General features: G+C 47.0%; 1 protein-coding gene across 1 annotated transcript in view; it reads left to right on the top strand.

The window, feature by feature from the left end:
• Nucleotides 1-27,581, top strand: part of LOC144369930 (E3 ubiquitin-protein ligase RNF213-like) — an 89,706-nt gene that overhangs the window by 60,752 nt on the left and 1,373 nt on the right. The window contains exons 11-12 of the mRNA XM_078030415.1: nt 25,202-25,357; nt 25,653-25,864. Coding sequence (XP_077886541.1) covers nt 25,202-25,357; nt 25,653-25,864 — 368 coding nt within the window. The remainder of the gene's footprint in view (nt 1-25,201; nt 25,358-25,652; nt 25,865-27,581) is intronic.

Genomic DNA, 27,581 nt, shown 5'->3' with positions numbered 1-27,581 from the left:
TTGAGACTACATATGAATTTGGGGGCACATAACTGAAACATAATAGGCAGGTGTGGGGAGTTTGGTTGTCTCTGGTGAGCATCTTGAACCTCAGGGCCACCACAGTGTTTGTAGCAGGGATACTTATGGGGCCTATGGATGAGGGTGGGATAGCATGGCTGGAGAAACCCTGCTTTTGTTTCCCCAGCAAGTGACAATAAGTTACCTCATGCATGAGTCAGTAAACAGCCCAAGAACAAAGACTTGATAGCTTGATATAAATGAATGGTGTTGTGTACATTATTAGTAGTCATATATAGACTATAAATCTAAAGTCCAAAGTGTTTTTGCAGAATATGAATTATGACTCCAGGTGACATAACCTAGAAAACAACACTAGTTTACCTTGAAGGTAAAATACTGATTTAATTCATCCATGAGGTCAATCTGATGTTTATAGTGATGTTTTAAATATGTGATCAGCTTGGAGACATGGCTAGAAGCCTAAACACACATTGATTCCCATTTTGTTACACCACCACCAGCATCAGTCATCGAAAAAGGGTATGATGAAAACTTGCTGTATCTTGTCAGCACTGTTGAATAAAAATGGGATCATTTTGCTTTTTCCTACCAGTTGGCCAAGATGGAATCCCAAATCAATATGGGTCCACTTCTGTGGGGAATGAAATCAGCAAAAACGATGTGATAGTTTTGTCTTAAGTAAAATGTATCTGTTCTCAATTCTGAGGTTATGCCCTTTTTAAATTTCTGCATTAAAATTTACTTACTTTTAAGAAATCAAAATCATAAAATCAGTTTGAAGTTTTTAACTTATTGTTTTATTTTAAATATTTTAAAAATGTTTTTAGTTGTACATGAAGACAATACATTTATTTATTTTTTATATAGTGCTGAGGATTGAACGCAGTGCCTCATATATTACAAGCAAGTGCTCTGCCACTGAGCTATAACCTCAATCCTATTTTAAATATTTTTACTTCTTCCCTTGGCCCAGGAAAAACAAAGAAAATATATCACACCTTGATTTGGGAATATCAAGAGGTTTTTTAAAATTTTTATTTAGAGTCTCCATAAATGTATGAAGTTTATGACTGTTCCTGTGAAGCAGCATCTCCTGGGCTCTGGGGCACCTCCAGGAGCCATGCAGTATGAACAGCTTGGGTGGGGGAAAATCTGTTGGATCCTGTGCATATGAAGCAGAAGGGACATCCTTGTCTTCCTCATTGTTGGTGAGCAGGTTGTAGGGTACCTCCCTGGCCCTTGGTAGTTCAAGTGTCTGTGGATCCTGGGGTCCACAGTGAAGAGGAGCATCCTCCATGCAGAAGGTCTGCAATTATTCCCTCTAAGCAGAGGGTAATGGCCCCATCTATGGGTGCCCTTCTCTAGGACTTGGTGATGACATTGTCAAGTTATAATTGAACAACCCAGAATGGCCTTGCAGTTAAGAACATTCCTTCCAAGAACCTGCAGATTTTGTTGGGAATAAGCAGTACCCTGATAGAGTCATGTTGCTTGCAGGCAGACTTCATCGCCAAATGACTAGTAAAAGCAATGGTAAACTAATCACAACTGCAAGAAATGAGGCATTGCCAAGAGGACCTTGGAAATGCATTTATTATTCTGCCAGTAGCAAGGAACTTGCTCTGAGGGTCATAAGAGAGCCATTAGGAACAGAGACTTTTATTTGTATTAAATACTGAGCAGTCCATTTTGTATAATGTGCTGTGGTTTTTATATTACATACTGTTAACCTTCTTTATCTGCACTCCTCATCCATGGATTCAATTAATCTCAAATCAAAAATATTGAGAACGAATAATTTGTCTGTATTAAACAGACTTTTTCCCTTACTATCTATTATTTCCTAAACAACACTATATAAAAATTCTTTCCTGTGCCTGCAGCTCATGAGAAACCTGAAGGGACAGTAATGAGGCCTCCCAGAGCATCTGAAGTTTCACACACTGGAAATACTCCTTCAGTGCACTGTGACTGTGGCACTTGGGCTGTGGAGCATCCTTATTTAGGGTCTCTTGAGGCAGTGACTGAGACTAAATTCTGACCTGCTTGGAGGTGTCCCCTCTCTCACTTGGGGTGCTCAGGGTGCACTGGAATATACTTGGGGAAAGGGACCTGACAGGCATGTTTCTAACTGATCCATGAATAGTGAGTCTGGGGTCAAGGTGATAATAACGGCCCACAAGTATCACCAACCAGCCTCAGTCCCCACAATTTTGCATGAATTAAGTAAATTACCATGTCCTTAGGATTTAGGTGTGGAAATAATGGCTTGCCCTGAATCACACAATGGGCGGGGGATGCTGGAATCTGCCCTCATGGCCTCTACTCCAGACTCACAAGGGGTTTATGGACCTTTTGGGGGTGTGGCCAGGACTCCTTATCCTACAGATATGCTCAAGGTACCATTTAAAGAAAAGGAAGGATCCAGGGAAAATACTCTTTTCAACTATGAAATATGCCTTATATCTGCATAATTCTGATTTTGAGAATTTTTGGTCATAGAACTTGAGCATAGAATGCATTATTTGAAGAAAATTTTAAGAAATTCTTGTTCATTACAAATAAAAGTTTAGTAATTACACTAATATTTTTGCAGGGACTATTTTGGAAAAATACTTAGCAAATTAGAATCAAGAGTTGAATCCCAGTCGTATTATTAAGTAAACATTAATACAGAGGGATACAGTGTATTTAGATTTTACCATGATCATTTTATTCATGAATTTTAATAAAGTTTAAAAGATAAAGATTTCAGAAGTGTTCACTTGGCTCACAAATCATGCTCATCACTGCAACTCAGCAAGTTATGGAAATTTAATATTATTTTGATGTTGACTATACAACTTCATTTAGGTTCCTTATATTATTAGCAGGTGCCAGACAGAAAACCTTGTATTTTATAAAAAAATTTAAGGTTCCTAATCAAGCATTTGATTAGTTCAGCTTTGTATTTTCCATTCAAGTTATTTCTTTTTTTTTTTTACCCCGTATACAGATTGCTGAATCACATCAGTTACATCAATTACATTTCCATTGATTTACATATTGCCATTCTAGTGTCTGATGAATTCTGCTCTCTATCCTATCCTCTACTATCCCCCCTCCCCTCCCCTCCCCTCCCCTCTTCTCTCTCAACCCCCTCTACTGTAAAACATTTCTTCCACTTGTATTATTCTTCCCTTACCCCTCACTTCCTCTTGTATGTAATTTTGTATAACCCTGAGTATCACCTTCCCATTCCATGCAATTTCCCTTCTTTCTCCCTTTCCCTCCCCCCTCTCGTCCCTATTTAATGTTAATCTTCTTCTCCTGCTCTTCGTCCCTACTCTGTCCTTAGTTACTCCTCTTATATCAAAGAAGTCATTTGGCATTTGTTTTTTAAGGATTGGCTAGCTTCACTTAGCATAATCTGCTCTAATGCCATCCATTTCCCTCCGAATTCTATGATTTTGTCATTTCTTAATGCAGAGTAATACTCCATTGTTTATAAATGCCACATTTTTTTTATCCATTCATCTATTGAAGGGCATCTAGGTTGGTTCCACAATCTTGCTATCGTGAATTGTGCTGCTATGAACATCTTGACTCATTTTCCCAGTCTCATAACCATTTTTCATAATTCAATGGAAATTACTTTCCTTGATAGTGAAAATGACACTGAGAAGTGCTGGTGGGTGGTGGGCTGGGCTCTGCCAGGACCCTAGCATTAGATGATCTTGATGACAAACCAGGTTCCCAATCCCTTCAGCTCCCCAGGACTCTCTACCCACTCTCTGCAGTTACTCACTAGAGTAAAGCGGGATCCCACAAGTTCAGCCACCTCTGCACAGTGGCCCTTCCAAATCGACTGATGAAGACATCACCATCCTCCCTTCAGATTTTCTAGCACCATTCAGGGTAACAGAAAGTTTCTAAACTCAGGAAAATGACCTGATGACCTCTTAGAGTGGCTCTACCTGCTTTCAAAGGACAAATTCAGGTTCATCTCTAGCCCCAAGGTCCCAGTTCCCATAGAATCCAAGTGCCTGATTCTGGCACACAGATTCCCATGACCTTGTACTTGGGGACAGAGGGGTATGACAATGAATAAATACATAAATACTGTAGATAGCAGTGGGCCAGGCAGGGGTATGGACTTGGAAGAACAGACTGGTCCTCCTGGAGACCAGGGGAGATCTGTGGGATGGGCACTCAGGAATAAGCCCATTGAGAAGGGAAGGAGCCCTGTAGTACTTGGGGGGGGGCATTCCAAGCACAGGAAATCAAACAGGGTTTCAGGGAAGGAATAGCATCCAGAATGGTTCAGAGAAAACCCCAGCATTGGTGAAGTTCTGTGGGGGGAGGAGTATGGTGAGAGTGAGGCCCCAGAGGCCACACCATGCAGGACTTTGAGGCAGTGGGTGAGAACCTGAGGTTATTCTAATAAGATGGGTGCATAGGAGGATTTTGAGGAAAGCATGACTCACTTGGATTTCTCTGTAGGGATTCTGGAGGCTCTATAAACAGGAAAGTAAAGAGGAAGAGGAGGGAAGGATGCTGAGCTATTGATAAAGAGGGTATTACAGGGGGTCCCAGTGGTCTCTGTCTCCTACTGTGTTCCTGACATTTCAATCTGTTTCCAGATGTGCAACACTAAGTCATACCTTCTGTCTCCCCAGAAGACTGTGATGTGCTCCAGGGCTGCACCTGTGGAGCCCTGTTCTGAGGGATGAGGGAAGAGGGTGAAGTCTCAATCAAAGAGGGTCTGACAGTCACCTTGTGAAGCCAGTGCATACTGGTTTTAGTTGTGGTTGCAAGTGGATGGCTAAAGGGTTTTTGGTAATTTTGTGTTTTCTGTCCTGTGCTCTACAATTCATAGTGACAGAAAATTATTTTTCTTTTAAATCAGTACTTATTCTGCTTTAATTACTGTGCTGGGTTTGTAGCAATTCCTCAAATTCTAATTTTTATTTGTATGGAGGGGGGGACTCTGCACACTCTCTCAGTAGAAATTTTTCTTTTTCTTTCCCACATTCTCACTTTACATTTGTAACTCCATGAATTCCTCTCCATCTTTTCTGCACATTTTGTGTTTGTGTAGATGGCTAGGATATCATGTAGGTGCACAGCTCCTAGTAGGTGGAGTGAGTCCAGATGCTTCTTTGCTGGTTTATTTTATTCCTACAGTCCATTTACTATAGGTCTATTGTGTTTCCAAAGTAGTCAACCATCCTGAATTCAGTTCTTCTCTCCAATGAAGTAAAAACGTGACATTTATACACGTGACTAGATAATAACTAAAACTGGACAAATAAGATGATTTCTCTCACTGGAGGTTGGGAGCATTCAATTCATGTTTAAAATTTGTGATTCTCTAAACTATGGGTCAGAGCTGAGGCTAGTGTAAGCCTGTAGAGGAAGAAATTTTTCATGTCTACACCTGGAATCTGCATTTCTTCTGTTCAGAGGCAATGGCATTACAAAGGAACAGAAGTTCCTGGGGATTTTCACAAGCAGAGAACATCATTTGGGAGGCCATATTGACAGTGTCTCCGTGTCTCAGGGTTCTGGAGGGAGAATAAGACTGCTGGTGTCCCTCTTGTGCATCCAGTTGGCTAAGTGGTTTCAGATCCATTGGGAAGGAAGAATGGATGTGGGGTCTCTGTGGAAAGTGTCTGTGGGTCAAGTCTACATGGGAACTTTGTGAGGTGCATGTGTGTCATCTCAGTGTGGGTCTCTCAAAACCTGTGTGAAGTCTGTGTTAGGTCTCTGAGGACAGTGTATGAGCTCTCTGTTTCTGTGAGATGTCTCTGTACTGTGTTTTGATGATCTATATGATGAGTTTTCTGTGAGGAATCTGTAGGATATGTCCATGGAAATGTTTGCCCAAGGTCTGAGACTATGGGAGTTCTCTCTGAGAGATCACTGCATGAGGACCATGTGGCAGTGAAAGGTTGTGGTATATCTGTTGGGTCTCTCTTGGCACCAGTCTCTGTCAGAGGTCTCTCTGGGAAGTCTGTTTCAGGGGTTCTGTGAGATCTCTGTGCAAGGACCCTGAAGTTGTGTTATTTCTGAGGGATTTCCCTGTGTTCCTGTGAATGCTGTGTTGGAGGTTCTGTGGTGATCTCTGAGGCAGTCATTTAGTTGGGTCTGTGGAGGGCTCTGAGGAAGGGTCTCACTTGTATCTGACAAGATTCTGTGAAAAGTCTCTGTTGGGCTCTCATTGGGTCTCTCTGTGGAGTCTCCTGACTGTTGGAATTATTGCCCCTCATAGATAATAGAGGTGACAGAGCAGAGGGCACAGTGACTTTCTCACTCATGATTCTGGCTGTACATCAGTGTCAGTGTCTGTAGCATTATCCCCTCAGTATCCCTGGGGTCCATATCCAGTTCCTCTGCAGTGGGATTCTGCCTATCTGGGCTCTGAGAGGACCCAGCAGGTCAAGATTCAAGGACCCAACTCTCCTCTAGTCCACCTGGATTCTGAGTCTATTCTTGAGGTTGGTTCCACCCAGAGTGGCCTATAGATCCTGTGCCTGCACCAGAAGGTACTGTCTGAAACCACATATGAAGTACTATAAGGCATGCCCATTTCATCTACCTTGGTGGCACCTCCTGCATAGGACTCTCTGTCAGGGAACAAACAGGGCAAAGGGCCCTGGAGTGGTGCCAGCACGAGTGGCACATCCCCTCATGTCACTTTTGTCCCTTTCCCATGCTGATGTGCTTCCCATTCACCACACCCTGTATACCAAGCTTATGTTAATCTGCCTCCTTTCTTGTCTCCATTCTTTCTAATTCTCTACATCCCATTCTCTGTCCACTGTGCCCCACTTTAAATAGTTATTTATTCATTTATTGCCAGGTATTGAACACAGGGTGCTTAACCACTGAGCCACAGCCCTAGCCCCTCTTTTTAATATTATTTATTTAGAGATGGGCTCTTTCTAAGCCTCTTAGGGCCTCATTAAGTTTCTGAGGATGGCTTTGAACTTGCAGTCCTCCTGCCTCAGCTGGGATTACAGGCATGTACCACCGTGTGAGTCTGTAGATGATTATTGCATGCATAGTTGTGCCCAAAGGGGGATATAGTGGGCCATGTACAGGAGGGATACACCCACACGACCCTTAGCAGTCAACTCACAGTTCCCACACCATCACATATAGCATATATTCCTCCACATTCCATGCTGGCCACTGCTCTTGAGTATGAAGAAGGCAGGGGCAGAGAAAGGTGACATAGCATGTTATAAGGGCTGAACTGAGAAGGAATTGTGGGGTCCATCTCCATTCCCACCTTTACCAGGCAAAGCAGGGTCCCTAAGGTAGGGGGTCTTCTAGTCCCCCTCAAGAGATCTAGGCATATCTGTGATCTCAGCTTCTCAGGAGGCTGAGACAGGATGATTCCAAGTTTGAGGCCACTCTCAGCAGCTTAACGAGACCCTGCCTCAAAATAAAAAAAACTAACAGGCCTGAGAGTATAGCTCTGTGGTAGAAAGCCATGAGTTCAATCCCCAGGGCCACACACACACACACACACACACACACACACACACACAAATATATGTGGGGGGGTCAGACTCTCCCACCTCTAAACTCAGGGCCAGCACACTAAGCCCCTCCCCAACCTGTACCTGTACCCATTGTGGTATATGAAGCCATCAAGTTCCATGGTGTCTGTGTACATCTGTCCCCAAAGCTGCCAAAGTTCAAGGGCAGGGGAGAAGGGAGACAGGTTGAGCCAGATTGTGGGGTATGGTTTTTGTGGGGTTGCCTCATACTGGAAAGTTTCAAGAGTTTTCTATTTTTTCTGTAATGACCAAATGAAAAATACACAATACAATGTGAGAATCTGGAGTAAGGGTGGTCCTCAATGTCACTTTGATCTCCCTACATGTCCTCTCCCTAGGAGTGGAAGAGCACATTTTGACCCTTTCCCTACACCCCACCACATCACAGACAGAAGACACTACCTCAGATGAGAAAGAACAAGTGTTAAAAGCAATAGACATCTCAGTGGGAAGACACCCTTTGCACACAGAGGATGTCTTCATGACAAAACAGTTTTTCCTCCACATGAAATGAGCTGTTCCTTGGGGGAAAGATTTTCCAACAGGAAAGAAGAGAGTAGCATGATGATATTCACCAGAACAGCATCAAACTTCTCTGTAGACAATGGTGCCTGTGACAGTGGACATGGTGGCCCAAGACTCCTGGTGTTCTAGGCCTTTGCTGGCAGGGGCTGGTGAGTGGTGCAGTCACTCTGATTGTTTTCATTGTCTCTTATCCATCTCTTCTTTGTAGGAAGGCTGTGGCCCTTAGTGCCAGCTTGGCGAACACCAGCCAAATTACACATCACTCACATCACTTCACTTTGCTCTTGAGGGACAGTCCCTTGTGGTAACAGGAATATCTACCAAGCAGGGTCTGGAGTACCTCTTTGTGCAGGCTATTCTTTGAGGTAGAAAGTTTATGCTGAAACCTCATCTTCTACTCTAGGATCTATGCAACAATGGTTATCAGTATTTGGGCATCAGCTGCCCGCTCCCCTGTCTATAAAGTTTGTGCTTGCTACTGACATGAGGGATGCATAATGGCTGATGGAGATTTACCTTTTTTCAAGAAATGTGCCTTCCCTTTACATTTATTGGAGAATATGTGCTTCAGAATTTTTTTTATCCTGTTCCTGAAGTGCCTCTCTGAAGGGGCTTGTTCTTTCTCTGGAGGGAGACTCAGAGGACTTGTCCACACTGAGTGCCCTCTATTTCCCTGACCTGAGCAGGGAGCATATCCACCAGCATGGGAGGGCTTCCCTTCAAGACCTTTCTTCCTGCGTGCCTGACCTGGGCCACACACAGCCCTCTCTCTTGTCAGTGGGACCAACCATGTTCCTCTTGTTCTTCCATGGATCCTGCAAGTTTGGGATCTTGAGCTCCTGCAGGTCCTGGCTGCTTTTCTTGATGGTTAAGAGATCACACATCCCCTGGGATGTTGACACACTGCTGCTGGATATCTTCAGGAAGGTGAACAGAGTTTTCCAGGAAGTCACATGTCAGGGGTATGGTCCCAAAGGAACACATCAGTGGCACAGTCTTCAAGGATGATGCCATGGTCAGACCTTGAGGCTGGCTCAGCCTCTGTTCTCTTGCAGGAATCTTTTGGCTCTTAGGAAATAGAACTTCAAGAGCAGCAGGTAAATTTACTGATCCCAGAACTCCTCAGATACATATGAACAATTTGGGAGTTGGACATCTTTCTGGTTCTCATGGTGACTACCTCTTCAGAGAGCCTATCCTCAGCCTTCTCTATCTACCTGATGCATTTGACCTTTGAAGTTTAGGACTCGCCATTGATCTAGTATTGATATGCTGTGGCATGGGTCTTTTGAGTCCTCACCTTACTGTCCTGTGGCTCATGCCTACCTTATTCTGGGCTTGGGCTTGGTTCCAGGCTGCCCTTCCCAGATCCCAGGGCAGTATTTCTGTACCAGGCTCGGACTACAAGAATCTAAGTAGGGGCACTGAGAGGGCAGGCTACCCCTCAGTTAGAGGGCCTCTGAGAGCCCACAGTTGTCACCAAATGGAGTCCTGCTCAGGGAATCAAGTGAGGGGGCAAGGGAGAGGATTCTGCAGGGTGGGACCTTTCTGAGTGTGTTTTCCCAGTACCCTAGCATTGTGGACAAAGGAGTCAGCTAAGAGGCTAATGAGAGAAGGGCAGACTATGGAAGGGCTGAGGCTTGAGACTTTCTCAACTTGGAGAAATTTATGTGCTTGAGGACTTTGAGGGGTAGGCCCCACCTGTGCCTCACAGGGAGACTTTTATTGTGTGCTTCCAGCACCTGCTGAGTGCCAGCATCCAGGAAGGATAGCTCCTGGGAAAGGTTACCTCAGGTTTCCCAAACTTTCAATGATTTCCAATCCCCAGGTCCCAAATGTGTGAATTTTCAGGCAGGGCAGAGACATAATAATGTGGCAAGCCTGGAATGATAACCACCCACAGGAATCATGCCTTCTTTGATTTGCTCCAGCCTCCTTCTCGAAGGTACTTGCAAGCTATCTGTATGCTTCGTATCTGGGTCTTTTGTGAATAATTTTGAGTTACTTCTTTATGATTTCATCTAGTCCCTTCCTAACTTTTTTAGATCATCCTCAGACTATGTTCCAGATAAATGCCTGAGTATTTCCCCACCTGTACCATTTCTGGGTTCCCTGCCATTCTGGCTGGCATCATCTGGAATCCTGAAGCTCCAGAAAGATCCATAATTGTCCTTTGGCATATCTGTGCTTGGCAACTTTACCCTGGGCTCCGTTGTGTCTGAAGATAGCTGGATCTTGTGGAATACTCCACACCAGTGCTGAGTAAACCTCTCCTCAAAGGTGTTACTTGAGGGGCTGGAGATATAGCTTAGTTAGTAGAGTGCCTGCCTCATGTACAAGGTTCTGGGTTCAATCCTCAGCACCACACACATCCAAAAAAAAGAAAAAGAAAAAATGGTGTTACTCCAGTTTCTTCTGGTATTCATTGCTGATAAAATAACTTGGGAATCTGGCTGTGGCCTTGTGTTTCTGGGAGGAAATGTGCTGTCTGTGAGTTATCTAAATAATTCCTGATATGTTTTGCTCACATAAGGTAAAGCCCTCATACTTTTTAGTTGCTTCTTTCAAAGGTGATGTTCTAAGTGTTAAATAGCAATTAGAACGGGACATTGCATCCCCATCTTGGGTTGTAGGGCAGGAAATGCTACAGGTACTATTCAGAGGTGAGTGGCTGACAGGATTTGGAGTGACAATGTTAGATGACCCTAGTTCTGAATCTGAGCTAGTGGTAGGGACTCAGACAAGGATAAGTTTGGAGAAAAGTAAAATCATTGGGCAATGAGCAGGACACTACCACCCCACAATTCTTCTCAAACACAAAAGGCAAGCCAGAGCAGCCTTCTGTTTCTCAGCTGTTTTTTTTTTTTCCCAAGATCTTATTTTAATGTTTAAATATGGTGGAGCAAGGGCTGGGAGAAAAGTGTCATGCAGATACTTTAGTATAAATTTGTACTGGTATGGAATTAGAGAGTTCATTGAATAACATGGTGGAAAGCCTAGCAGAGGTCCTTATCGTAGGCACCAGAGCCTTGCTGTTTAGAAGGCCCCACAAAAGCTGGCTGCATTTCTACTGTGAGTGCGCTCCCAAGACCTTGGAGTAAATAAGCTAAGGAACAGAAAGCTGCTGTGGCTTGCCTTTTGTGTTTGAGTAGGATTGTGAGGTGGTAGTGTCCTGCTCATTGCCTAGTAACTTTTCTGTGCTCCTCAGAGAGTGAAGGAGGTCATCTAATTCCTGTTTTGTTCTCAAGTTACAAATTTTTAGTTATGCTTTCTTGCTTACCAGTATCTCCTGCAGTTTCTGTACATAAGAGAAAATGAAAGAGATACCTTTGGCCTCTACTTGTAAGAGTGGGTTGTTTGCACAGAATGAGTCATCTGGTGGGTGGCAAACATGGTGTTTCTGGAATTCCCTGTGTGAAGATTTGGAGAGGCATGAGATTCTGGCAGCCATCTACCACCAGGAGAGGGATGACATGGAACACATGGAGAGAACATGGACTTAGATTGCTGGGACATGAGAAAGCAATGGCACCGAAGATGGCATTAGAATAGAAGAAGGTAATGAGACAAGATATTTTGATGGGAGAGGAGCAGGCTATGGGACAGGAGAAGGCAATGGAACAAGAAATGGCAATAGGAAAGTGTTATGGTTTGGATGTGAGGTGTCCCCCAAAAGCTCATAATGTAATACAATACAAGAAGGTTCAGAGGAGAAATTACTGGGTTGTCAGATTCTTAACCCAATCAATGAGTTAATCTCCTGATTGAGATTGATTGAGTGGTAACTAAAGTGGTAATGTATGGTTGGAGAAAGTGGTTCATTGGGGGGCATAGCTATGGGGTATATATTTTGTATTATGAGAGTGACTGTCTCTCTACTTCAGGATCACCATATAAGATGCTTCCCTCTGCCACATGATTCAGTCATTATTTTCTGCCCCACCTCGAGCCCCAAGGAATGGAGCCAGCCTCCTATGAACTAAGCCCTCTGAAACTGTTATCTGTCAAATAAACTTTTTTCTTCTTTATAATAGTTCTGGTTGAGTCCTTTTGTGTGAAAAAAAAGATAATTAAAACAGAAAGCCTCATGTTTGATAAAAATATTTTAAAAGCTTCTAGTTAAGTCTTCAATTAGTTCAGCATTTTTAAATTAGTTCTTGACTGATTATCTCAGTCTCATTAACCTATCCATAATTCCATGGAAATGACTTTCCTTCATATTTGAAAGGACAGCAAGGAAATAAACAGGAATAGGTATAGTATTTTTTCTGATATTAAATAAAATAGACACTGTCCACAACATATGAAGTTCATGATTATTATTCATGTTAAACTGTGCTCATAGTTTGGATTGCTAAAATCCAAAAAATTACCTGCAACATGAACTTCCCATCTTGTGATAGCTGTGCTCAGTTCCAGTAGAGCAAGTTTGCTGACATTTTAAAGCAGCTGTCCTGGTCATGAATCATAGCTGATCTCCATTGCCTAAGACATTCCTTTGAAATGATGCCTTTGCCGGGAAGGCCAGCACCTGCTGCAGCTGTGACTCTGAAGTGCTTTCCTTGAAATACTCCTTTAGATAGAAGGGAATAGAAAAAAGCTTAATGGAGCACAAGTTACTGCTGGTAGTTACTTAATTTCAGTTTATTCTATAGGTCTATTTGATGCACCAAGATGCACACTCCAGGGAAAAATCCTCTAGCAGAGGCCTCTGCACCTAGGGCCTGAGGCTCTCCGTGGTGGTTCTGGGTCAGCTGAACACTCATGCCTCATGGTCACACACTCAGGTCTTCACTGTACATGGCCCAGAAGTCAAGGGCAGAGTCTGGGGAAGATGCTGAGTAAATAATAGGAAAAACAATAGCTGCATAGGCATTCTGTAGAGTCATTGAGGGTGAATCTCTGAAGGAACTGGATTTCTCAAACTGTAAAAATGGATTGGAAATAAAATCAAATGACAATAAGGAATAGGATAAAGTTAATTTGCAGAAGATGCAGAAGTTTATCAAAAACCCTGAAGAGCCAGGAACTCTCTATAGGGAACTAAAAATAAACTCAAGGAAACCATGCACAACCTTCCCCACAGAAGGAGTCTGCCAGGCCCCCATGGTGTCCTTGTCTTGATGACCAGGAGCCCTGCAGAGCCACCCTTCCACATCTGGATCTGGGTCCTCAGTTCACAATCCCTCTGGGGCCAACTTTTGACTGTAGGGCTCCTGTGGAGAGAACAGTGCAGTTAGAACATACTGAGCCCCCAGTAGCTTGTGTGCTATGAAAGAGCTGGGCTCGGAGCCAGAGGACTCGGGGCACAGATAAATCCAGGTCATCACTATTCCTTTGTCCCATGACCTGAGCAGTTCAGGGCATAAGGGGAAGCTGGGCAGTGGCCTAGGGCATTTCCCGTCAGGACTTGACTCTTGGGATGCATCAAAGGCCTGTGCCAAGGGCTGACTCCCCCCACTTTACCCTGACCTCTGAAGCCTCAATACAGTGACTTCCAGCTATGCCCACTGCCTGCAGGTTCTCTGCACTTGGACTCAGCCACCCTGATCATCCTGCAAAGGGGTGACTGAGACCTCATGGGACAAGCTGGGATCTTCATGGGCTCACTGGGCACAGAAAGCAAGAATGGTCACCATAGCCTCCGAGGACCTAGAGGATGGAGACAGAGAATGGCAGATAGATCTGCCAGCAAAGCTGGGCTCTTTTAGGACACTAGGACCAGGCCCCACTGATCTTGATGACAAACTGGATGCACAATTCCTTCAGTTCCCCAGGCCTCTCTGCCCACACTCTACAGCTACTCAATGGAGTAATATAGTATCCCACAAATTCAGCAGCCTCTGCACAATGGCCTCACAAAATCTCCTGCCTCCAGAAACCAGCATCAGTCCAGGCTGATAGAAGGTTTCTGGGTTCAGGGAAATGACTTATTAAAGTGGTTCTACCTGGTTTCAAAGGACAAATTCAGGTCATCTCTAGCCCCATTCCCACTTCCCATGGAATCCATTCATGCACTCATCAGTCTCTTGTGGTCATATTCCAAGTGCCTTTTTCTGTCACACACATTTCCATGATCCTGTATTTGGGACAGAGGGGTGTGACAATGAATAAATCATAAATACTGTAGATAGCAGTGGGCCAGGCAAGGGCATGGACTAGGAAGAACAGACCTGGCCCTCCTGGGGACCATGGGAGATCTGTGTGATGGGCACTCAGGAATAAGCCCATTGAGAAGGGAAGGAGCCCTGTAGCATTGAGGGAAGGGTGGGCATTCTAGGCACAGGGAAATCAAGGAGGGTTTCAGAAAGAAACAACATCCAAAATGGTTCAGGAAAACCCTAGCATGAGTGCCTTGCCATGGGGGAGGGGCATGATGAGAGAAGCCACAGAGGCCCCCAGGGGCCACATGCTGCAGGACTTTGAGGTACTAGGTGAGAACCACGGGAGGATTTTGAGGAAGGCATTGATCACTTGGCTTTCTATGTAGGGATTTTTGGGGTTCTGAACAGGAAAAAAAGGAAGGAGGAGGGAAGGGAAGGATGCTGCCTATTGATGAGGAGAATATTGCAGAGGATCCAGGGGGGTCTCTCTGTCCCAGTTGTATTTCTGACATTCTAATCTGTTTCCAGGTATGGGAGATTGAGCCATGCCCTCTGTCTCCTCAGAAGACTGTGATGTGCTCTAGGGCTGCACCTGTGGGGCACTGTTCTGAAGGATGAGGGCAGAGGGTGAAGTCTCAGTGTAGAGAGGGTCTGACAGTTCTCTTGCTGAAGCCAGTGGTTATGGCCCTTGTTGTAGTTGCAGCTGGATGAGGCTGTGCCTATTTTTGTGTTTTCTGCCCTGCATTATATAATTCATAGCAGCAGAAAATTTTTATCTTTTAATTCACAACTTATTTCACTTTAACTACAGTGCCTCGTGTGTAGCACTTCCTCAACGTGTGGTGTATGTGTGTGTGTGTGTGTGTGTGTGTGTGTGTGTGTGAAAGAGATAGAGAGACTGCACACTTTCTGTTAGTGGAAGGCTTCCCTTTTTCTTTCCTACTTTCTCACTTTCCTTTTGTAACTTCATAAAGTCTTCTCCATCTTTTCTGCATATTCTGTGTTTGTGTGTGTGGATGGCTAGAAAAATGTGTGGGTGCCCAGCTCCTGGGAGGTGGCGTTTGTCCAGATGCCTCTTTGCTGGTTTATTACATTTCTTTTTTTTTAAGTATTTATTTTTAGTTGTACACAATACCTTTATTTTGTTTATTTAGTTTTATGTGGTGCTGAGGATTGAACCCAAGGTCTCGCATGTGCTAGGCAAGTGCTCTACCACAGAGCCAAAACCCCAGCCCTGGCTCATTACATTTCTAGAGTCCTTTTACTGTAGGTATTTATTGTATTTCCAAACTAATCAACTATCCTGAATTCAGTTCTTGTCTCCCATGAGATAAAGAAATGACATTTAAAAATTTGAAAAGTTAACTAAAACTGGGCAAATAAGGAAATATCTGTCACTGGAGGCTGGCAGTGTTTTATTCATGTTTAAAATTTGTGATTCCATAAACTGTGGGTTAAAGTTGAAGCAAGTGAAAACCTGTAGAAGTAGAAATTTTGCAGGTTTACATTTGGAATCTGTAGTTTTGTTCAGAGGCAATGGCATTAGAAAGTAACAGAATTTCCCAAAGATTTTCCCAAGGAGAGAACACCATTTGGGAGACCATATTTACAGTGTCTCAGTGTCTTGGTATTCTGGGGGCAGGAAAAGGCTAGTGGTGTCCCTCTTGTGCTTCCAGTTGACCAAGTAGTTTCAGAGGAAGGAAGAGTGGATGTGGGGATTCTGTGGAAAGTCTCTGTGAAATGTCTCTATGTTCAGTCCCTGTGGGAACTCTGTGAGGTGCCTGTGTGACATCTTTGTGTGACTCTCTCAGAATTGGTAAAGTATGTATAAAGTCTCTGTGTGAGGACCCTCTATGAAGTCACGTGTTTCTCTGAGATATCTTCATAGTATATCTCTTCGTGGTCTCTGTGATAATTCCTCACTAAGAAAATCTGTAGGACATCTCTGTGGAGATGTTTCTCCACGGTCTGAAACTCTGTGGGAGGTCTCAGTGAAAAAATCACTGCATGAGGACCATGTGGCAGTGAAAGGTTGTAGTGGAGGATCTCTGTGTTATGTCTCTGAGGTTTCTCTTGGTACAAGTCTCTTTCAGAGGTCCCTCGGAGAGGTCTGTGCGAGGAGTTCTGTGTGATCTCAATGTGAGGACCCTGAAGTTGGTGTTATTTCTGAGGGAGGTCCTTGTGTTTCTGTGACTGCTGTGTTGGAGGTTCTGTAGTGGTCTCTGTGGGAATCTTTTAGTTGGGTCTCTGAAGAGCTATGTGTCTGTGGGTTTTGTGTCTGACAAAATTCTGTGAAAAGTTTCTGTGAAGAGTCTCTTCATGGGTCTCTGTAGAGTCTCCTGATTGTTGGCATTACTGCTCCTCATAGATGAGAAAGCTGGCAGCAATACAGGGTACAAAAGTTTCTCCCTCATCTTTCTTGCTGTCCATCAGTGTCACTGTCTGTGGCATTATCCACTCTGGATTCCTGGGGTCTCTGTCTAGCTCCTCTGCATGGAGAACCTGCCTCTCTGGGCTCAGATAGGACCCAGCAGGATCAGAGTTAATTACCTGTCTCTCTTCTAGCCCATTCTTCATCTGGGTCTGTTCTTGATGCTAAGCCCATCCTGGGGCGATTATGATCAAGGAAGGGACAGGACCTGGCTCAGGGGTTACACTGGGAGGGACTTCCTAGTTTTACATATGGAGTTCTTTCAGGCATAAGAGCAGGACCACACCTATATCATCTGCATTGGTGGCACCTCCCAGTATGGGACTCTCTGTCAGGAAACAAACAGGGCAGAGGACGCTGGAGTGGTGCTACTACCTTCCCAGGTGGGCCATAGCTTCAAACACTCTGCAGGCATGGCTTCTCCTCTTCCTTCTGTGGGGCCTGCCTGCTTTCCCATGTGGACCCGCCCTGGGAAGAAGCAGCATGTACTGGAAGCAGAGTGAGATGGAGGAAGTCTCCTTCCCGGTTGTTCCCCCCCACCACCATCCAGCTTGCTCCCACGTTTTGGACAAGTCACTGCTCTGATGTGACAAGTTCTAACTGAACCATCTCTTCTCTAGTCTATGGATAAGTTCTGGAAACCTAGAAAAACTTGCTTTGTGACCCCAGGCTACCCCCTGTGGTCTTTTTAGGTCCCATCTTTCCACTGCAGAGGAAGTGATAAAACCATGTATGTGTCTAAATATCACCAAATTGGGAGTCACAGCTAGAGTTCCCTGGTCTTGGAAATTCTGCCAGTTGTAAACTCATCCCTTCTATAAATAGAAAAAGCCACCCAGCCTCATTCAGTATAATGTCAGGAAATGAATCTTCTCTATCAAAGGGTTTGCTTCCTCTCTATCCTATGTCATTGCTAAAAAGGCTTCTCCAGGCCTGTGGTCTGGGAGCCAGAGCAGGGTGCACAGGGGCGCAACCACGGTGAGTCTGTGATGTGTCCTCCCCCCAGGTTGGTGGCTGGTAGTGGGAGGGTGTGTTCCTCTGCCTCTTTCTTTGTCTCCATTTCAATCCTCCATGTCCCACTCTCTGCCCACAGTGCCCCACTGTCAGATGGTTATTGAGTGCATATTTGTGCAGGCTGGGGGCATTGGGAGGGTGCTATAAATGACACAGCCTTTAGCAGCCAACCTGCAGTTCCTGCCGAGGTACTCCCACCTGGACCTAAAATTTCCATCCTGATTATGGCTCTACAGAGTGATGATGGCAGGAGCAGAAAGAGGTGACATGGCCACATCATGGAGCCAGAGCTAAAAGGAGTTGACAAGACCCATCTCCATGTTAGCCTCCATAAGGCAGGGGTTCTAAGGGCAGGTGTCCCCTGTTCCCCACCAAAACATCCAACAGCCAGGACTCTGACTATCTCTGAACTCAGGGCCAGGAAACAACCCTTTTCCCCAACTTTCCTGAGCCCATTTTTGGCATAGGAAGCTACTAAGTCCCATGGGAACCCTGTACACCAATCTCTACAGCCTCACAAAACACAGGATGGGGGGAAAGGCTGACTCAGACCTTAGAGTGGGGTCCTTGTGAGGTTGCCCCATCTTGATGAATCCCAAAGGCACTCTATTATTTCTGTAATGATCAAGTCATGAATTCTTAAGGTATATTGATGGGATCTGGCATAAGGGTGGGTACTCAATGTCACCTCCACGGCTGCAGTCTCTTCTAATGAATAACAGACACAACCACCTTCCCTATGACCCAGCACAACCCAGACAGAAGCCTGTCTGAGTAAACAATAACAACAACAAAACAGTATCATTAAGCAATTGTCACCTTATTAGGAAAAAAGCCTTTATCAAACAAAGATTAGGCTCACATGGGGACAGTTTTTCTCAGTATGGTTTGAATTATGGGAAAAATTTCTTCTCAGAAGGACAGGAGTGAGAAGCATATTGATGTTGACCAGACAACATAGGTCTCTGAAGAGCACAGTGTCTTGGACAGTGGATATTATGGCCTGCTATGCTTGCAACCCGGGGCCTATGCTGGCAGGGGCTGGGCAGAGGTGCAGATTCCTTGGTCAGGAAGGCCTGGCTGTTTTCCTTGTTTCTGATCCACAGGATATCTGTCACCCCTGAGGCTGGCCTGGTGACCATAAGCCTTATGTCCCATAACTCTCCTTTGTTCCATGGAGGAGGGACCCCTGAAATAATGGGATTGCCTACCCCACAGGGGCCTGGGATACCTCTTTGACCATGTTTTTATTTGAGGCAGAATGATCATGATTAAACCTCATTTTCTGCTCTTTGATTCATCCAACAGAGGTCATGGGTGGCTGGGCTTCCAATGCCCTGTTGCCTGTAAATAGTCAGCCTGAGACTGACCCTCAGCTTTAGGTAGAAGTTGATGAGGGTCATGATTTTGGATGGGGAGTTTGTCTGCCCCTTGCCTTTACTGGAGGAAATATACTGTGGAAATTTCTTTATCCGTCCCAAGGTGCCTCTTTGAAGGAGCCTGGGAGAACTTGCCCTGCATAGTGTCTCCTACCTCCATGACTAGGGCAGAGGGGCCCAATTCCCCAGCACAGGATGGCCTTCTCCTGCAAACATTTTTTCCTGTGTTTCTGACCTTGCTCAACTCTGTCCTCTATCTTGGCAGTTGACCTGCACTTATTTCTGTTGCTCTTCCATGGATCCTGGAGTTCAAGGATCTTGGGCTCCTGCAGGTCCTCACTGCTGTCTTCACTAGTTAAGAGTCCATGCAGCCCCCAAGAAGTTGATGCACTGCTGCTGGACATGCTTAGAGAGCTTGAAAATCTCTCCTGGAAAGCTAGGATACCTGTGGCCAAGAGCACCTCAGGGGCAGTCTTGTAGGATGATGCCCTTGGCCATATCTTAAAGCTGGTTCTCTGGATCAGTCTATGTTTTAGGGCATGAGTATCTTTGGCCCTAGGAATTAGAACTTCTATAGGGGAAGGAGTTTTTACTGGTCCCCAGAGATTCTAAGTTCCCCGGATTAATATGTACATTTTGGAAGTTTGATATCTTCCTGATTTCCATGGTGACTCCCCAGTCAGAAGACTTGTCATCCCCTCTCTCTCTAATTTCTCCACCTTTTCAAAATTGGGACCCTACACAAAGTGATGAAATGCTGTGTCATGAGTCTTGTAAGCTCACACCTCCACTCCCCAGTGACTCACATCTTCCCGTATCTAGGTTTAGATTTGGTTCCATGCTCTCTTCCAGCTCTCATGACAGCATTGCTGTGCCAGGTTTTACCCACAAAAATATAAGTGTGGGGCTGAGAGGGCAAGCTGCCTTCTTGTGAAGTTGAAGGAGCATTTCACAAGATGAACTTCTACTCAGGGACTCAAAAGAGGGGCCAGAGAGAGGACTCTTCAGGGTGAGAACTGGAGTTTGTGCTACCTTCTTCAGTCCTGAACTTTCTGGGTGGTTTTTCCCAGGACCTTGGCATCATGGGCATTGGGGTCAGCCCTGGAGCCATAAGAGGCTGAAGAGGGAAGGGCAGGCTGTGGAGGTGGTGAAGCCTCAGAGTTCCTTATCTTCAAGGTATTAACATGCTTGAGAACCCTGAGGGGTAGACCCTACCTGTGCCTCACTCTTAGACTTATAGCTTGTGCCTCCAGCACCTGCCGAGTGCCAGCATTAAGGAGGGGGAGCTCCTGGGAGTTGTTCCTGAAGGTTTCCTTACCTTTTATGGATTGTCCCTTCCCAGTTTTCTTGTGGGTGTTTGAATTTCCAGGCAGGGCAGAGACATGATATGTGCCCAGCCCAGAATAGCAAACACCCACAGGAATCATGCCCTCTTGGATTATTTCTCACCTCTCTGAAGCAGTTTCCTGTACAGTAGGGTTTCAGGGACTGGCTTGAACAGGAGTTATGAACACCTCTTTAAGTCCTGAACAAGGAGGTACTGGACTGATATCATACCCATTGCAATTCATGTGCACAACCAGTAGAAGAGGGTGGTGGCTGGGTGGGTGTGCTTTGGGATTCGTGGGTTAGGGAAGAGCCAAGGCCTGCCATATTGACCTCAACCTGGAGTGGCCGTGACTCTCTCCCTAGTTGGATGCCACATGGCCAAGGAAAGGAGTGATCCTCCATAGATGGCAGTGTCCCACCAGATATTGGGAACCCCAAACCCAACCCATTAGCACAGGCTGGCCTCTGCCAGAAGCGGTGCTCAGCCAGAGGTGATCATGTCCACTAGCACCACTCTAGTGCTATAAAGCTGTCCCTATAAGACTCACCCAACCCTCCCCTGTGCTTAGGGCTACTTATGGGGCAGCTGTCTTATCCTCTATCTCAGGGGAACAGGGTGAGATACTAAGGCACTCATATTAGGCAGTGACACCCAGCTCCAACCTTGCTTTTCAAGCAGCTCTACACACTTCTGTGGGCCACTTGTGTTGGGCCAAGGTTCTGCCCTTGCTGCTACTCCACCCAAGTCCCCCTGCCCACCTCCCCCAAGTTCTCAGTGCTTGTCTGGGGAAGCTGGCCTAGCCTGCAGTCTGAGCTACAGTCTTAGATTGCTGGATGGTGGCAGAGACAGAGAAGGGAGTGTCTTCTGCATGGAAGGGGATCCAGGGCATAGTGGGACTTGGGATGGACCGGTGGCCATGAGCAGTCACAGGGGACCCACTGCTGCTGGGTGTCAATTGACCAGGGAAACTTTCTGATTACAGCAATCTCACTTTTTTAGAAACTGAAACTGAAATGGGACTATAGTCACCTGAGAAGGAGGCACAGTTTATAACAACTGCCTTGGGGAGTTTTGCTCATCCTTTGAGACCTGTAGGGGAAGGGACACTGAGCTGGAGGATCTTCCCCAGCTAGAGACAGCACTTCTCCTGTGAGGAGGCCCCCAAATTCTACAGCCAGTGTGGAGAGAGCCTGTCTCCTGCAGTCCCAGGACCAGGGAAGTTGCAAGGAGTGCTGGGGTCAGGTGGGGAATGCCTTCTAGGCAGATGGGAGCACGGCAAGCTTGCAGACTCAGCAGGGGCCCAGCTCCTGCTTAAAGTTTCCAGTCTTTTCTTTGAGGGAACTGGAATTTAGTCCCTCTTGGGGATGAGAAGCCTCCGGCTGAGCTGAAGGGCCCTGGACATTCCAGAGGATGTCTGGGGAGGTTTCTGAGGCTGCTGGAGGTGGAGGGCTCTGTGGGTTTGCAATGCCCTGGGAGAGGTCCCTGCAGCCTGCCCAGGAGGACAGGAGGGGGCAAGCTGTCAGATGGGCCTTCCCTGCTGATAGTCAGAATAGATCAAGTGCCTCCCCTGCTCCTGTCTTGCTGCCCTAGAGCTCATGGAGCACAGTGCTCCCAGAGGGCAGCACTGCTTTCCCCCAGCCCCAAGGATGCCCTGAGCATCTGGGACTTGTGGACCCTGAGTGGCTGTAGATTCTTTGCCATGTGAAGATGGAGTTGTGGAATGGTGGAGCCACCTGCCAGGGCTCCCCCCCCCCCTGGGTACCAGGAAGAACAAATGCCAGCTGGCACCTTGGGAGGAGAGGGTTTGCAGTCCCAGGGGTTTAAAAAAGCCAAGCTGCTAAGCTGTGATATGCCCAGCATTGTGCTATACATGAAATTATCATAAATCCCTGTCTTACAGATGTTGAGAGTAAAGCACAGAGAAGTTAAGTAACTTTCCCACTTCCTCACAGCTAGTGGCAAGAAGAGACAGGATTTGAACCCTCTGGAACCCAAGTGCAGGTTGAACTGTGGTTGAGGTCTTGCTGGTCTGGTTTGAGGGGAGAAAAGGGGTCTGAGTGTTGAGCAGCACCAGCCTGTCTTCACAGGCTTGCTGTGAGGCCAGCATTAAAATTAATTATGGAACAAGATAGGGTGGTCCCTGACAGTGGCCAGGAAAGGGCAGGTGGGACAGACACAGCACTCTTAGGGGCTTCATTTAGTCCCCAAGCCTTTGGGAAGTGGCAACCCACATTCATCCTGCTGCAGGGCCTCCCTGAAAGGCCACTGCCCTCTGCCCCTCTTTTCATTTTTGGTGAGGGGCTGGGACTGGCCAAGGGCAACAGAACCACTTGCCAGCAGAACCAGGATCTGCCTGAGAACACAACACAGGCATGAGGCCTTTTTACCAAATGCCACTGATTCCTACTGTTGCTGGGAATCAGACAAGAAGCAGGAGGATCAGAGCCTCGGGAACTTTTTTAGAAACTGAAACAGGACACAAGGGGCTTGGCTTCCCAGCAAAGGAAGGCCTCTCCTTTCAGCCACTTGGAGGTTCTCCAGGTGGTTCCACCTGCTGCAGGACCAGGGTAGGAATCCTAGGAATCCATGGGGCCAGCAAGGTCACTGTGTGCTTTGCCAGGAACCCAGGCCTGGAGGTCCCATGGATGAAGGCATGGGGGAGAGGCTGGGATCTCTGCACAGACAGGTGGTTGGGTGAGGGCTTTGAGAGCTGTGGACCACCCATCTCTGCCCTAGGTCCCCCAGGGACCCAGGCGGGCCTCCTGCTGGGAGGTTCCTGGATGAGGCACCAAGGTCCAGGCAGCATGTTTCCTTTTTCTTCTGTTTTCCTGGAGGATGTGTGTCTCTACAATGGAGGAAATAAGTTCAGAGTCTCCAGAGCATCAGGCCTCCTGGGAGGCTGGGAGTGTGCAGCTTGGAGCCTGGATAGTGGGCGCTCCCTGCAGGAGGAGCAGCCTTGCCTCTTGGGCCCAGGGTCAGTGGGGTTCAGCCAACCCCTGGCATGGGTCTGGTCTGTCCCCATAGGAGTCTACAGGCTCCAGGTCCCTGGCCTCCACCTTCCTTTCCCTGCCCTAGACCCAATACGCATGTGTCTCAGGAGCTGTGGCCGGCAAGGTGTGGGTCCCACTCTCCTCGGGGTCTCTGTGTTGATGTACAGGGCTGGGTGCTCCTCCACTGTGCCACAAGACCCATGTGTGAGTGCTTGTTGGTTGGCAGGTGCTTTCAGGTGCTCTTCCTTGGAAGTGAGGCCCGATCAGCTTTTGGGAGGCATTAGACATAGAGGAATTATTCTATGGTCAGGGACTCCCACTGGAGCCCAGGGAGAGCTATGGGAGGGAGCTCCTTGCCAGTGTTCAGGAGCACAGGGCGGCAGGGGAGAGGGGACTCCCTGGCTCAGTTCCAGCTCACAGACACCCAGAGTGTGGTGCCTGCTCCCAGGCTTCCTCCTGGGCAATGCAAGACCTCCTCCACATACATTAGGATGGCTGCAATAAAAACTATCAAATCACAGGTGTCACTGAGGAGGTAGTCTGTGTGCCTGGCTGCTGAGCCTCCCACTAGCCCTGGATCAGCTGGTTGCCCTCATGCTTCTGCTGAAGGGGCTGAGCTGGGCCATTTGTGAGGTGGCAGCACCCACTCAGGTTTTGGGCCTCGTGGCAGGTCATTTGGGGGGGGCACCATCTTTCTGTTCTGTGCTGCACATCCTGCCTGCCCACCCTGACTCCCAGATTTTCTTTCTTGTGAAAGTCTCTCTATTGACATCCACAAGCCACCCAGGGTTCTTCTCACCAGGCAAGTGGCATCCAAGTTGGGTCTGTGCCCATCAGCAGGCTGTTCTTGAGACACTAGTGGTGTGGCGGGCAGCTTGGTGTCTGCTTTTTGGGGTTCACTTTCCAGGGCATTGGTTGGGTGTGTTCCAGGTTCACTATAATACCAGTAGAGAAGCTCGCTCATGTAATGAAGGTGCTGTGAACATGAGGAAAGCAGGGCCGCTTCATCCCTGTAGAGGGATGCTGTCACTCACAAAGGGCTATGGCTGTTCCTGAGTACCATGGTCGCACACTATTTCACATGTGGGTTGGGCTGGGCCCTGGTGAGTTTGGAAACAAGGTGCCTGGTGTGGACCTTCCTCCAGGGCCATGGGTGTGCCAACAGCTCCCTGCTGTGGTGTTGATGGGCATAGCCACATCAAATCAGGTTAGACTTGCCCAGGCCAAAGTGAGCTCTTCATGTCAGCAGCACAGGTGCAGTGGAAGGAACTAGTGTGCCCAGGAGTGAGGGAGGGAGGAGGGGCCAGGCAAGGTTGGGGAAGGGTCCTCAGAGGCCATGGGAGTGGACTGGAAGGACTGGACAGTCCACCTGGGATGCTGTGAGATGCTTGGCTTAGAGGTAGCCTTTCAGGCTGGGGCTTGGTTGCTCTTTTCAGGAGGGTGAGACCAAGGACGGGTTGGCTGCTCCTGGAGAAAAAACAGGTGAACACAGCTCAGAACCCAAAGACCTAAGGAAGCCTGAAGGGAGTGACAAAAATTACACAGCTGCTATGACAAAGGAGAAGGAGCAGAAGAAACAGAAGGCCAGAGCATGGGCTGTCCCCACAAGGTACCAAGTCGCCAGCCCAGGCCCAAGGCACAGGGAGGACATCTGTGCCTGTTGAGGGCCGCTGGGATGAGTTCAGTCCAGGGGTTTCAGGGGAGGCGGGCTGGCTAGGCCAGGGACTCACACCCTACTCTCCACTTCTTGGCCGCTTGTGATGGGCAGCAGCCAGGGGTGATACCAGTAGAGAAAGAGGAGGTGGGCTGGGCCAGGAGCAGTTGGTGACCACAGTGCTTCCTTCTCTCTTCCAGCTGGCTGAAGCCCAAGGAGGGGATCACTGTGCACTTCCATGCCATCATCCCCCAGCATGTCACCTTGGACCCCGAGCTCCACACGGTGTTCATCAGGGGAGGAGAAGAGCTCGGATGGCCCGAGTGGAGAGACGCTTGCAAGATGTACTATGTTGAGTGAGTCCCGCGGCCCCCATCCCTCTGAGAGTGTGTTAGAGTTGATCAGTGAGTTCCCGGTGTGACCCTGATCCCTGGATGAGCGTGTGTTTTATATTCCCAGCATGCATGTCTTCGTTTCGCTTCGCTATGGCTCTTTTTTCTGTTCTAACTGGAAACAAAGCCCTGCCCTGTTCTAGACATGCTGTCTTGGTCAGTGTCTGTTATAATTTTGGGTCTATGTTCCCAGTGTTTGAGACCTAAATCTTCTGATGTAAGACTTCCAGATAACTGGCCAGTGTCTGTTGATTTGCAGGGACTTACATGAGCACGGGTCCCTCATCGAAGGCAGCATTGTCATTCCCAGGCAGAGCCTGGATAGAGCCATCCCTTATAAGTATGTCCTTCACTGTGGCCAAGGTTCCAACTGCACCGTGGAGTATGAGTACATCTACGAGCAGCCACAGAAGGCAGGCGAGCACGTGAACCGCTGCCTGTATGTCAAGTCCTCCCTCCTGTGCTCCGGAGGTAAAGGGCCTTTCCTGTGACACCTGTGTCCTGGCTTGTATGCTGCTGTGTGGAGTAGACTGCCTGGTCTGCATGGGTCCTCTGCTGTGCGCTGCCCCTGCTGTGGTTTAAATTATGCGAGAGAGGAAATGGGAAGGAGAGAGGACAAGCCAGAGGAAGGACTTGGGCAGTCGGAAGAGTGGTCCCCAGGTCCCAGGCAGACTCGGGGACAAAGCAGGGAACAGGGAGCTGCTGGTTGGCCCTTTCTGGAGGCAGCTAGGTGGTGACTGGAAGCAGAACAGGGTGTCGAGAGCTTCCTTGTGGTTCTCTGCTATTTGTCACGTTTTGTTGGTGGCATTTGGTTGGCTTCCACATTTGACTTGCTGAATCCTTGGAAAGAACCTTCTGCACCACTTCAGGCCCTCTAGCAGCTCTTTGTATGTGACCTTTTCTGTAGCTACTGGCTGTCCTGGCCTGCCTGGGCACCCAGTCCTGTCCTCAGCTCCCCCCAGGGCCTAGGATTAAAAAAAATATATATGTTTTTTGGGCTGACCTCAAGCACCTGGGCTCCAGAGGTCCTCCTGCCTCATCCTCTTGAGAGGCTATATGTCCACCATGCCTCCTGGCTATGTACTTAATATTTAATAACAATAGTGTATTCCGAGGACTTCAGCTTTTAGGGGAGACTGGACTTCATCAGATAATTCCACAAGCAAAGATGGAATTTCTGCTCTGACAAGTCCCACAAAGCAAGGGGCTGGAGTAGGGTCAGGAGAAGCTCCAGAGGAGGCCATGCCTGAATCAGCATATGAACCCTGGCCAACTGTCACCTGGCAGGGACAGGGTAGAGCTGGGGTGGCCGGACCAACCAATGGGACAGTAGTGTGCACAGTGCCTGCTTTGGGCCTCAGGAGTCCTGCTCAGCACCTGTCTTAATATTTCACTGCTATTTGTGTGTGTCTTTCTACACATAGGGCTTTTTTTTTTTTTTTTTTTTTTTTTTGGTAGTAGGGATTAAACCCAGGGGCACTTTACCACTGAGCCATGTCCCCAGCTCTTTTTATTTTTTAATTGGCTTAGGGCCTCTGAAGTTGCTAAGGTTGGCCTTGACCTTGCAATCCTTTGCCTCAGCCTCTAGAGTCACCGGGATTACAGGAATGTACCATGGTGCTCAGCTACCTCTGACCACTTTATAAGTTTTCTGTCTTTTTTCTTCTCTTTCTTTTCTTTTTATTTCTTACTTTTTTTTTTGACAATGCTGGGGCCTCATGCATGCTGGATAAATCCTCTACCCCTGAGCTGGATCCCTAGCTCTTTTAAATTTTGAGTCAGGTTTTGCTAAATTACCTAGCTGCCCTCAAAATTTTGATCCTCCCACTTCAGCCTCCTAAATTGCCTGGAGTACAGCCAGGCATCATGGTGCTTGGCTAACTACTTTTGTCTTCTAATATTTTACAGTTGACGTCACTGGATTTTCTAGGTCTATAATTTTGTCTCTTGCAAGCTGGATTTTAGAGCAGACTTGAATTCAGTGCTTGCCCTGTAGTGGGCACCTGCTAGTATCTCTGTGTCTGCTGGGTAATCTTCACTGTCCTCTTTGGAGTGAGTGTTTCTGTTCCCAGTAGGTACTCTGAAGTCATTTACCAGAACAGGACTCACTTGCTAATGAGAGATGCAATTTTGGAATAAATGTTTAACCTGCATGTGGTCATGTTTAAAGCTTTTACCAGGCTTTCTG

This window comes from Ictidomys tridecemlineatus, chromosome 13 (assembly GCF_052094955.1).
Source record: "Ictidomys tridecemlineatus isolate mIctTri1 chromosome 13, mIctTri1.hap1, whole genome shotgun sequence".
NCBI lineage: Eukaryota > Metazoa > Chordata > Mammalia > Rodentia > Sciuridae > Ictidomys > Ictidomys tridecemlineatus.
The sequence above is the reverse complement of the archived record's forward strand: the minus strand, read 5'-3'. Positions and strand labels throughout refer to the sequence as shown.